Source organism: Alosa pseudoharengus, unplaced genomic scaffold (genome assembly GCF_046254945.1).
Source record: "Alosa pseudoharengus isolate Yale_2024_CS ecotype anadromous, Long Island Sound unplaced genomic scaffold, YU_APseudo_1.1 YU_APseudo_1.1_scf_17, whole genome shotgun sequence".
Lineage (NCBI taxonomy): Eukaryota > Metazoa > Chordata > Actinopteri > Clupeiformes > Clupeidae > Alosa > Alosa pseudoharengus.
The window spans coordinates 18110763-18123726 of NW_027468640.1; the positions used below are offsets into that span (position 1 = coordinate 18110763).

Here is a 12964-nt window from a genome sequence, read left to right on the forward strand (position 1 = left end):
GTTTGGTGTCGATTGGACAAAATTTGTGACCAGAGAAGCCGTTTTAGTGTTTTTGATAAAATCCAAAATGGCGGAAAATCCATCATGGCGGAAAATGACGTCATAGGGTGTGTTGAACTCGTCTTGGCCCAAGGAATCCAACGATACCTAATTTTTGACAATCGGTCATACGGGTCAGAAGTTACGTGCGTGAACGCACGTCCAACTTTGGCCTGTTGGTGGCGCTAGAGCGGTCAAGGTGCCAACATGAAACTTGGTGAAATTGACCATGAGACTGTCCTCAATCAGTGTGCCAAATTTCACAACTTTTCACCAGACGGTTCTATGGGCTGCCATAGACTCCAATGGCGGAAGAAAGATGTTAAATAATAATAATAAGAAATCATAGAAACACAATGGTTGCCTCGCAGCTTCGCTGCTTGGCCCCCAAAAATACATGCAAGAAAAACGATCATGTACAACATTACCAAGACAAAATGAGAGCTTTGTTGCAAAATTGAATGCAACAAAATAATCATTACATTTCAGTTATGTTTGTGTTATATTTTGAAGTCATAATTCACAATTAGTTGATTAATTTGATTAACTGCACACAGCCCCAATCTATTGTATGCTACTGGCTTGTTGATCAAATATAGGCCATACACAAGAAGTCGGTTTGTAATTACAAGGCTAAAAGTGCAGCTTTTGTGCCATATTCATGCTATTTTAAACTATTGTCCAAAGAGTAAATTGTGTTTTCATTCCATTTGATTCACTAGTGCAAATGTTCTCTGATGTTGAAGGCCACTGGACCTTTAATGTTAAATCCTAAGTAGAAAGATATAGCACCGTCTTTCAGGACCTTCTCCTTGTTGTGGGGCTCTACCAGGATCGTTGTGTTTTCAAAATCAGCCTTAATATTTGGTTTCTCAATCCTGCCTTGGACTCGCATCAGATTAACAAGTCTTTTTTCTATGTTCCTGGGATCAGGGCATGTTCTCTCCTCTGTCTCATTTGAGTTATTGCTTGCTCCTTTCTCTATCTCCCAGGGCTGAAGTTGTAGTTCACTGAGTGTTTGCCAACCTTCTGTACACTTCATGTAAAGGGGCGCCAAGTAGCGAGAACGGAAGTATATCTTGTAAACGTTTTCATAAGCCTTTCTCATCTTTGTGACCACATCCATGAGGTCTTGGCCCTCAGCAAGTTGGAGCAATTCAAGGTGGTACAACTCTGGACTGTGGTCAGCCTTGTGTCTCCTCAAAAACTTTTGCAAATCGGTCAGAGTTGTAATTGTATCCTCTTCCCTCTCCAGCATGTCCATCTCTTCTTTATCCTCAGACTTCATCTTCAAAACTTTAGGTGGTGCCCCCACATATTTGGTGTAACAATTGTCAGCATATTCTCTGATGTAAGTTGGGTCATCCCTCACAGAATCAGGTTTGGAGTAGGTGAGGTATTCTTCAAAAAACTCAAACCTCCTCTCAACCTCTGCTCTGAGGTTCATAGTGAGATTCCTGTATTTGTCCTTAAGTTTAATCCTTAAGGATTCTTTCATTCTTGAACAACGGAGGACATCACACCAATCATTGTCGATCTTTTGAAGACTCTCAAAAAGCTTTTCAGCAACCTGGAGATATCCCAACTTTCCCCTCATGTTGAAAGTAGGGGAAATGTTTACATTGGCTTCATTCACATTTCCATCACCCTCCTCAACTTCGGCAGCCTCTTCTTCCTCCTGAAAAGCCACGATAGCCAAAAGTCCTAATCTCAGTACCTCAGACTGGCAATATTGCCCGTTCAGATAGTGAATTAAGTGATGCTTGTGAACTTGCCCCAGGGTATCCATGATGAATGAATTATTGGGATGGCGCTTGATTGCCTCCTTAGCCCATTTTTCAGCATTAATGTAGTCCCTCTTCTTTATTGGCTTTTTTTTGTCAACCAGAAGGTAGTAGCAACGTGCGAGAGCTTGTGGAAAGGTTGGCCGGTCTTTAAAGATTTTGGAAGCCTCCATCAGCAGCGTTTTGCACATTTCCCCCCTCTCTCTTTTCCCCTGTTTTTCTTCCTCATCCTTGATGTCCTGGATCAGTTGGGAAAATGTGTGTTTCTCCTTATTTTTACCTCTCACTTCTCGCATGATGAGCATTGTCTTTGTTGTCTGCAGCAGACATGGTGATGCTATCTCTGCACAAAAATGTTGTAGAAACAGACGAGTGACTTCACCCATACTTAGGCCATGATCCCTAAATAACTGAACACATTTCTTGCCAATCTTTGGATGAGCCACACGCACATATTTGCTGTTCTTCTCAAAATTGGTGTATGTAATTAAGAGATCCGAAAAATGGCCCATCTGCTCCTCAAATGATTGTTGCCTGAGAATGCTGTGACTTATTTGTAGAAACTTCTTGCACTGATCGAGAAGAAAGTCAGAGCCAGGTGCATACGTATTGACCAAGGCTATAATTGCAAAGAGCTGGTCTTTGCGAGGCCGGCGTTTTTTTTTCGGGGGTACTATGACATTGCACACTTTTGCAATATCTCCTGCGCTGAGACCATGGATAATATTAAAACCATGGAACATATCATGTTCACTTTCATATTTGACTCTGACACTGCGGTGATGTTGATCAAATTTCTTGTTTTCCTCTGTGGTAAGTTCTGCATTCAAGAGTACTGTGTTGTAGAGATCTCGGTCTGTAAATTCAACTTTTCGAGCACAGTTCAAAATGATGATGGGTAGGTTGTTGTGGATTTCATTCAATGCATCAATAAGCCTCTTCTGTAGAGTTTTTGATACATTTTCTTTCAGCATGTCCACATTATCAAGTAACAGCAGTACAGGCTTTCTTTTGTTTTGTTTATTATTTTGCATTGTGACCAGTTTGATAACATCTTTCACAGTCACATTTGTGTCAAATACTACATCAGTTGCTAGTTTTGTGCACCAGAATTTTCTCTGCAGATCCCATAAAACCTGCATTGCCAAGGTAGATCCTCCACTTCCAGCATGATGTAGCAGGTTAACCATGGTGACGGTCTTTCTTTTCTGATAGGTCTTGACAAGACTCTGAATCTTTTCATAGCTTTCTCTTTGTACAAATGGCATTCCATTCTTCTCTGCTAAGTAGAAGTTAACCCACTGAGGAGGGGCACCCTTGTAGAAGTTGGCCTGAATGTCATGTATTTCCTCCTGATCAAAGTCTGTACCCTCAAACCTATCTGAATGAATGACATCTAGACTGGCCAATTCTAATGTGATAGATGCCATTGTGCTCTTGTGGTCTGCTGTAAATGTATTAGTTTTTAATTTAACTTGTAGACTGCTGTGCTTTCTTTGGAGTAAACTTTGACGGTGTTCAGCTTGTTGACTTGCAGGCTATCAGATGTGCAGTTGAAGCTGAAAATGTAAAAAAAAAAAAACAAGCACAGGGTTAACAGGCCATTTGGAATATATAATTAATGTCTTTAAAATTACAATTTATGTAAAAATATGCATTTCTGCAAGCAATATTGTTATACAATTCTATGTTGATTTCCAGGTAAAAATGTCTGCTGTCCACCAAGAGCTTTTTTCATTCACTAAATTTAAGTAAATATAAGATTTAACCCATTTAGGCCGGGAAAGCATTGGCGCATTTCTACCATTAAAGCCGGGAGCGCTGTTGCGTAATTCTACCATTGAGGCCGGGAAAGCGTATACGTCGATTTTCGCGTAGAAGGTTTTTTTTACACCAATTATCGGCCTCTGGGCCAATGAAATGCATCAGAATAGACACGAGGGAGTGTCGTCATGTTCCTCGTGACATTGTTTAAGCATGGAGGACTTTGATAGCGAGGAGATTCTCGGCTTCGATGACATTATTGCTGATGACTTTGAACGCGCTCTCCCCTCCTTAATGTTGCCTGCTTTTGACATAGCTCTGGTAGGCTACAAAACGTGTACCCTACTGATTCTGTTTGTCTAATTGATGTATTTAACCCCGATTCGGATTAGGCTACACCTGCTTTTAAAAGGCGGAACATCACTGCAAAACGTGCGCTGTATTATGTAGCCACTCTGCGTCTTTTTATGTGCACGTTCACATTAAATCCATTTCACTAACGTTATCAAGAGAATACCGTAACGTTTTATTTTGAGCACTTTCTAGGTCTCACTCATTGGATCAAAATAACAGAAATCGCTACTCTAAGTTATGGTAGGGTAAGTTTAGATATAAGCACATAGCCCGTTAAACATGACCAAGTCAATGGGACAACACACAATGCCACGGTAACCTACCTAGGCTATGGAATTGAGAATGAAAGCTAATTACTTTCACGTTTTTTCTCAAAGTGACAGGCACTCAATTACACCTACATATCACCACTGTAATGTCATTAAAGACAAGTGCAATAGTTTAAAAATCAATATGTATTCAAATTACTGAATATTTTTAGCTATAAGTAATTATGCAGATCATAAAATACTAACAAAATATATAAAGTTTATGAATTCAAAATATTAAATAGAAACATGACAAGCCATCATTTTGTGTGTGTATGGAGGGTTGAGCAGAGACTAGGATCACCACTACTGTGAATAATCACACAGTATTCATTATTACTGATAAGTGTCAAGGTGGTGGTGGCCCCAATTTGCCTATGTTTTTGTAATATAATAAACACAGTTACACTTTTTGAAACTATTTCAGCTTGTGTAGGCCTATCAGTAATTTCTGAACATACCAATAATACATATAACCAGGCAGTAGATGTCAACCAGAATGACAAGCTGTAGAAAATGCACTGGTTTCTGTTCCTGCACTGACACATTACATGTTTTATTTTTGTGAAGGTGTAACTAAATAAACCCAATTTCTTAGCAAAGCCACAGGTATAAGCTCTCAATTTTTTTAAAATTTTGTTCCTATCTGCTACAGAGGCTGAGAAATCAATCATTAAGTAGGCGTTGACACAATTGCTGAATTTCCAGAAAAACTTCAAGTTTTAGGGGGTTTTCTGAAATCACCCTTAGGTTTTACAGGCATTTTTTCTAGGCGTTTTAGGCCTAAATGGGTTAAGCCCTTTCTCTCGGTAATCATGCAGATTAGGATTGAAAAGTTGTTGTTGACTGGACAGCAGATGTTTTACCTGAAAATCAACACAGAACTTTATAACAATATTGCTTGCAGAAATGCATATTTTTACATAAATTGTAATTTTAAAGACATATACTGTATATATTATATATATATATATATATATATATATATATATATATATGAAAATAAACTGCAGTTGTCTGTTCACAAAATACAATTTGTGCTCTGTTGACTTATTTAATTGTCATTTTTAACAAGAAATGATAATGACCATGGCATTCAGTCTGTGTCCATCATTACATTCAAAATTCAAATTAGGACAAAAATCTAATCTGCAAGTACTACAGTAATGATTCATGTACAGTCATTTTATAGACTTGATCTCAATAGTTTACCATCTAGATTCTAGATTTACAATCTTGACAGAAACTTCTCTATGAGGGTAACTTTATTGTTTGACTACTCTAGAGGGAAAGCACAAATGAGAATGAATACACAACAAACCCTTTTGAAACTCTTTTAGACAAACTACATTGGATAAACACTCCAATAGCACTGCATCAGTAAATTACAACACTGGATAATAAACATTCAGCACAGTCCCTGCCTTGCATTGCTAAAGACTCAGTGCTATGACTCACTGAGATTGCAGATCTGTCACCTGAGTGATACAATAGTTTTTGCCAGGAAAATGTCTCTAAAAATGTATATACACCCAAACCAAACATTTATACAAATAACATTTTTTATCGAAACTCCATTGAAGAACAAGATCACCTTACCTGTGTGAGTATTCTTTGGACTGACAAAATGGTGCACTCGCCCACCTTTATATTAATGTGTTATTGAAGACGCCCACCAAATCTAGATAATCTGGTCGGGGCGGTTTGAACTCTGTACCCTCAGTGTATGTGCCACTGCCGGTACATTTGCATAATAATCAAACCTCATACAGTAGTTTAGAGGGGTTCAATGGAGGTCACAGGCTGATGGCTGATGTCAGCTGATATACTCTGATACTACCCCTTTTGAATACCTGGATATAAGGTTTCCTGACAGTTGCACAAAACTATACCTTTAGGGAACGTTCTGGGAACGTCAGTAAAGGATAAAAAATGTATCCTTAATACAGTATAACCATTATCATAAAGATTTCTGATGAATATCATGAGTTGCATAAGCTATGAGTGCCATTCCATGCAACCATCCACACCTTTGTCTAAAATAGTTTTCATTTACGGGAAATCTGCAGTGCTGATGACATACAGCCACACATGTCCTCAGTTGGATGGAAATGTAAATTCAACATTCTTTCTGAACTTGGCACAATTGGAGACAGATAACCACACCTGTAAATAAAACGATAGTCACCTTGATGTGGTTAAACAAGTTGGCAAATGCTCATAAACAAAAAATCATATGACATCTCCAACCACAGATTTAAACACCAGCAGCCGATAATTCAAGTGCACCCAAAGCTTGCAAGTTCTCCCTGTTCAAAATAATTTGTTTGCCTCACCATACTTTATTATAAGGTACACTCAAAAAAGAGGGATTTTCACAGAAATAATAGTAAGCTAGTATCATCTTACAGATCTACTCATAATAGACCACACATACAGGGACAAGAAATGAGAAGTTATATCAGTTTGAGGTAGATCCTTTTTGGATCACTTTACACCAGATAAATTACATGTATGATACTGTACGTTCACATTGAATATTTTGCCTTCAATTATAAATCCTACAGAATAAGGTATTATTCATCGTTACATCGTTAAAAATGTCTGTAGAAATGTGGGGAAATGGCAATGTATTTTTGAAGGAAAAGGTATATATAAGTATAAGTATATATACTCTTTTGATCCCGTGAGGGAAGCTTGGTCTCTGCATTTATCCCAATCTGTGAATTAGTGAAACACACTCAGCACACAGTGAACACACAAGTGAGGTGAAGCACACACTAATCCCGGCGCAGTGAGCTGCCTGCAACAACAGCGGCGCTCGGGGAGCAGTGAGGGGTTAGGTGCCTTGCTCAAAGGCACTTCAGCCGTGGATGTGGGCATGGGAGAGCAGTGCTCAACCACTTCCCCCGCCCAAATTTTTCCTACTGGTCGGGAACCGTTGGTTACCTTTGGTTACAAGCCCGAAGCCCTAACCAGTAGGCCACGGCTGCTCCCCAAAAACAGTAACATATTAAGAAAATGTATTAGAAGGTATTAAAATTAGTAAAAAAATAAAGTGTTGTCCACATGTATACATATTGTTTACTTCAAAAATATCCAAACTGAATTCTGTTTATCATACAGGTTTTGATGAAAACCTTGGGTTGCATAAGCTATTGGTAAAAATAAAGTATTAATCCACAGAGAGGCAAAAAGTAACGCACAGGCAAGCCGACCGTACGGCAGAGTACAAAGCTTTATTCACGACGCCGGAGACAAGTTATGAACACACAAGCATCCTAGGTGAGCAAACGGGTGTTAGGGTGTTGAAATGTAGAAATTAACTTAATGACCTGTCACACCATGTGTGTGAAAAAGTTTGACTGAGGTCAGGTACACATTACAAACACCCAAACTCTGGGTTCAAACTTGCTCGCTGACATTCCAAAATGTGTATTTGAGTGTTTACAACAAACTGTAAGTGAACTGCCTAAAGAAAGCAAAAGTTAATCTAAGAGAAATCTGTTATGCTGATCACCAACAGATAACCATACCTTTAGAGCATTCTGTAGGTACAGCTTTCTAAAAATATGCTTGGGCTTTGAAAGGCCAACCTACTTGCAAACAATCACACAGTGATAACTTTGACTGAGGTATCTATCATGGCAACCATTCTGACTTGGCACTCAACTTGTTTGGTGACATTCCAAAATGTGTGTTTAAAACAAAACTTTCTTTTTTAAATCACACATTTCCAAAGTTAAAAGTAAATTCAAGTGCCCCTATTTTACTGGGCACAGTATCCCCCAAACAATAATGGAATATCATGTGCGAAGAGCGTGAACGTTATGCTACTCCATTTAATTGAGAATGCAGTCCCCACTACTGACCATTTATAAACTGTGAGAGGGCACTACCCATAGCGGAGCGGGCAGGAGATCATCGAGAAATAAACGGGAGAGAGCGATCACACAAAAGTGCCTGCAACAGAAAAGTGCTCATGAGAGAAAACAATCCATTAAATACCCACACACACCTTCACCAGGTGTGCATGATTACCTAATTAGGCAGCCAGGCCTGCCTTGTCTACTGTATGTCCTGAAATAGTTTTCATTTACGGGAAATCTGCAGTGCTGATGGCATACAGCCACACACGTCCCCAGTTGGTTGGAAATGTAAACTCAACATTCTTTCTGAACTTGGCACAATCGGAGAGAGATGGATAACCACACCTGTATATACTTGGCACAATCGGAGACAGATAGATAACCACACCTGTAAATAAAATGATAGGTACCTTGATGTTGTTGAACAGGATGACAAATGTTCATAAACAAAGAAATGCTCAGTCATGCACCATTCATTCCACAGATGTCTACTGCCTACACAACAAAATGAACATCAGCAGCCAATAACTCAAGTGCAACCAAATCCTGCAAGGTGTTCAAACTAATTTTAACTCAGCATAATCTATCATAAGGTACATTCATAATATACATGTAGTAATTCCAACATAAACTAGATGTACCGCAGAGTGGTACAAAATATGACCGCCGCCCAGTCCAGCACATTTTTCCACAAAAATAAGTCCAGCTGAAAGGCCTATATGATTCTAACTGTCTCACTAAATTGCATTAGCCACACTCAATTCTCACTGGTATCTGCTAGACAACAAGTACCAAAACATGATTAGTTCATAGATTTCACATGTAAAATACATTTTATACAACCCCACCCTCATCTTGCCTGTTCATAATTCTGAGAAATTCTTGAATTGTGTGCATGTGTGCGTGTACATGTTTATGTTTATGTGTGTGTGTGTGTGTGTGTGTGTGTGTGTGTGTGTTTGTAGGTGTGTGTGTGTGTGTGTGTGTGTGTGTGTGTGTGTACGCCTGTGTGTGTGCATGTGCATGCATGTGTACATATGTCTACTGTGTGAGTATGTGTCATACGTATGATTACTGTAAATGTATGTGTGTGCGTGTGTATCTGTTTATGCACATGTGTGCATATGGAATGGGTTAACATGACCCCTGGAGGCAAACATACGCAAAAAAATATTCATCCTAGGCCCTACGGTTCTCAAGATATTCACAGAAAACTCTGTTGGTGTACGGTCACCAAATGTACACATAAATTATTTTATTGTATGGCTCCCCATGAACGAAAGTTCACGAAACATGGCATGCATTCGGAGGGTGTCATAATGATCCTACACTTTCAATTTCGTGCAGTTTTGACCATGTCAGCCAGAGATATTGTGATTAAAACACCTAATTTTTTGCTTTTTCATTTTTAACTAGGTGGCGCTATACATGAAATAAGTGGTAATGGGATGGGTTGACATGGCCCCTTAAGACCAACATACAAAAAAAAGTTGGTCGTCCTAGGCCCTACGGTTCTCGAGATATTCACAGAAAACTGTTTCCGGCCACCTACAGGCCAGTTGGTGTACAGTAACATAAATTAATTTATTGTGTGGCCCCCCATGAATGGAATTCCACGAAACTTGCCGTGCATTTAGAGCAGTGTTTCCCAAATTGACGTCCACAGTGTTATGGACCCATTTGTCTGCAACGCAACATAGCCTACAACATTTTTTTTAGAAATACAGGAACAGCTTACTATGCTGACGAATGACGACTGCGCAACATGCGAGAATTTCCCCTACTCTCGGATGCGCATTAAAACGTATCTTTTCAGTAGTCATTTCCAACTTTTCACGCTGATGGTGCTCAAAATGCAACACAACCGTGTTCAAAGCAGGGATCCTATAGCAATGTATGGTTGGGGGACGCATAGAAAAGTTGGAGAACCTGTGGCCTAAAACAATATTGGTGGTTGCAGGGTAGATTTGAAGTGAAATGGGTCGCGATGGTCTGTCATTTTTAAAAAGTGGGTCGCCAGAAAAAAAGTTTGGGAAACACTGATTTAGAGGGTGTCATAATGATCCTACACTTTCAATTTCGTGCAGTTTTGACTATGTTAGGTCACAGATACCTGCGATTACAACACCTTATTTTTACTTTTTTGCTTTTAACTAGGTGGCGCTATACAGGAAATGAGTGGTTATGGAATGGGTTGACATGGCCCCTTAAGATCAATACAAAAAAAGGTGGTCTTCCTAAACCCTACGGTTCTCGAGATATTCACAGAAAACTGTGTCTTCCCTACCCTCCTTTCGGGGGTTCCAGTCCAGCGGGGGGGGGGCTACAGATCAAAACAAAAAACGATAGTCCATGCTATCCATGTGGGGCTACATGCCCACCAAGTTTCGTGTACACTGGTCTTTCAGTGTCCCAGGAATCCTTGACGGAAATCTGGCCATGCGAAAAAGAAAAAAAAAAATCTGACTAAACCTTCGCTTCGCTGCGCGGTGGTCATAATAAAAGTAAGCTACAGACAGTATCATCTTACAGATCTACTCATCAAGGACTAACTGGATATTGTCCAATCTAAATACCATCTACCATACAGGTTTTGGATGAATATCCTGAGTTGCATAAGCTATCAGCAATAATCACATGGGTTAGTACAAAGAGGGTGCAATGTTCCAAGGTCACAAAAAATAAACCTTTTAAAGATGTTCTGGGAACGTCCTCTAAAGGTATTGTGTTATGCAGCCTTCAGAGAACGTTCCCAGAACGTCCCCTTACAGCTGTTTTTGTGCAACTGTCAGGGAACCTTTTGGGAACGTTCCCTGATGATAAAGAATATTTTAAATCTGGATGTTTTTGAAATAACATGTACAAATGTGTTATTTTACACACATGAAATTACAGTATAGTCATAATATGCATTACCCCTCCCTTTCTCTCTCAGACTCAAACGTCCCTGTTATTATTATGTCCAAGCATCATTTGTATTGTATTGCTGATGTCTTATTCAACTCTGAATTTTCATCAGAAATCCAAAAAGGTATTCAATCTAATTGTGTCATTGTTGATGGGAGCAGTAAGAATGCATTACTTTACACACAAAAATGACTTTAAAAAATAAAAGATAATTATTCCCTTTCAAGAGAACCTGATAATAAGCACAGAAACACCCCCTCATTTATTCTTTATTATAACAAGCATACAGCCAATAAAAACAGACATGGTGATGATCACATGCCATTTAAATGGTTTATACTGTAAATGCATGATACTCTAGAGTCTACATACAGTTGAATAGAAGTAACAGCCTTCATACTATTTTTTTTTTGTCACAACAGCAAGTATTGTAGTGAAGACCAATGTGAAATTTGTTATATGATATGAAGTCATGTGACTCATGCACTGTACTGCCTGTATGTTTATTACATGCCCTCGGCCCAGTGGTGCATGGTGTTAGAGGTTGTTGTCGCTCCACTCCCTCAGCGCACGGTAGCAGTCGCCCTGCTGCTTGGCGTTGGCCCCGCTCTCGTCTCTCAGCCAGCCCTCGAACTGGTTGCGGTTCTCGTGCACCGTCAGGTACTTCCCAAACACGTCGGTAGCATTGCGGTAGCCACTGGACTGCAGCTGGCTGCCATGGGCAGGCCCTATACCTGGCAGGGCCGTCACTGGCTTGCCCTTCATGGGCTCCGAGCAGAAGGACTGGTGCTTCTTGGACGTTGAAGACATGAGTGCAGATTGTCTAGTATAATGGGCGGGAGAGGTGGTTATCTGGTGCTTCCAAGCGAGGTCTCTGTTGAGCAAAAAACATAACTCATGTTTTTCCATCAAAGAAAATGTTGAATTGACATATTTTGGCACAGAAATGAATTTATCCAACAGAAAGATCAATGTGAAGCACCTAAGTACTGAACCAGTAAGGCAAATGAACGCATATCGTTGAAATTACATGAATATTTCATGTAAGCCTAATCAATTTCATTGGAATTACTTAATCAAATTGGGTTATCACAACATGAATCCATTTTGTAAACCGAAAGAGACATTTTCAAGTTAAAATTTCTATAATATACATTTTTTTTGTTAATCTCTGGTGAGAGAATTTTGTTTTTAAGTGACATCAGAATTGTACATTTGAATCATGGACAGGCATTAGGCTTAAAACAAGAAAATTGGCTGTGCCTGTGCCTGAAATAAGCAGACGTTAGCAGAGATGTTCAAAGCCTTTATATGTAATGATCTATTTTCAAATTTTAAGCAACCCATCTACATTTTAATTCAGGCACAGCACCAGAGAAGCCCTGATAGGTGGAAATCCAAATCATTCAAATAAAACGAACGTTTTAGGCATAAAGACAACTTCTTCAGAATTCTCTGAGGGATATAGGAGCCATCTTACCTGTTTGATGAGAGCTGGAACTCAATGGTAACTGCTGGAGAAGTGTCTGTCCTTTATACAAGCTGTTCGATAAACAATCCCCCCTTTTAACAACCTCCTTTTTTAAAAAGACTTATAAATCATCAGTTACTGAAATGTCATACATTCATGTGAATTTGACACACATACAATCAAAAACAGAAGTTATGTGCCATGGCTCTGGCAATAAACTAAGGTGGAAAATACTTTACCAGTCAGCTACTTCTAGGTTTCTATTTTACTCTTTTAGCCAAATCCTGACCCTAACTTTCTCTGAATATTATCTTTTGTAAAACAGTGATTTACAGCAGGAGCCTCCCTTTTCCAGCCAAACACACAGACCACCATCAGTTCATACAAAATATAGGGCACAGGTGGCCTGCTATGAGAACAGAAGGTCAAAGGTCAACTTGGCATGTAGCATTCTCTCTCTCTCTCTCT

General features: G+C 39.4%; 1 protein-coding gene and 1 pseudogene across 1 annotated transcript; both read right to left on the reverse strand.

Annotated features, from left to right (window-relative positions):
• Nucleotides 1-285: 285 nt before the first annotated feature.
• Nucleotides 286-5946, reverse strand: LOC143127996 (sterile alpha motif domain-containing protein 9-like). The gene is made up of 2 exons (XM_076289684.1): nt 5849-5946; nt 286-3382 (listed from the first exon to the last, which is right to left on the reverse strand). Exon 2 carries the CDS (start codon nt 3251-3253, stop codon nt 758-760), a length of 2496 nt encoding a protein of 831 aa, XP_076145799.1. The 5' UTR covers nt 3254-3382; nt 5849-5946; the 3' UTR covers nt 286-757.
• A 5616-nt stretch (nt 5947-11562) lies between these two features.
• On the reverse strand, nt 11563-11835 carry LOC143127997 (barrier-to-autointegration factor pseudogene; annotated as a pseudogene).
• Nucleotides 11836-12964: the final 1129 nt, after the last annotated feature.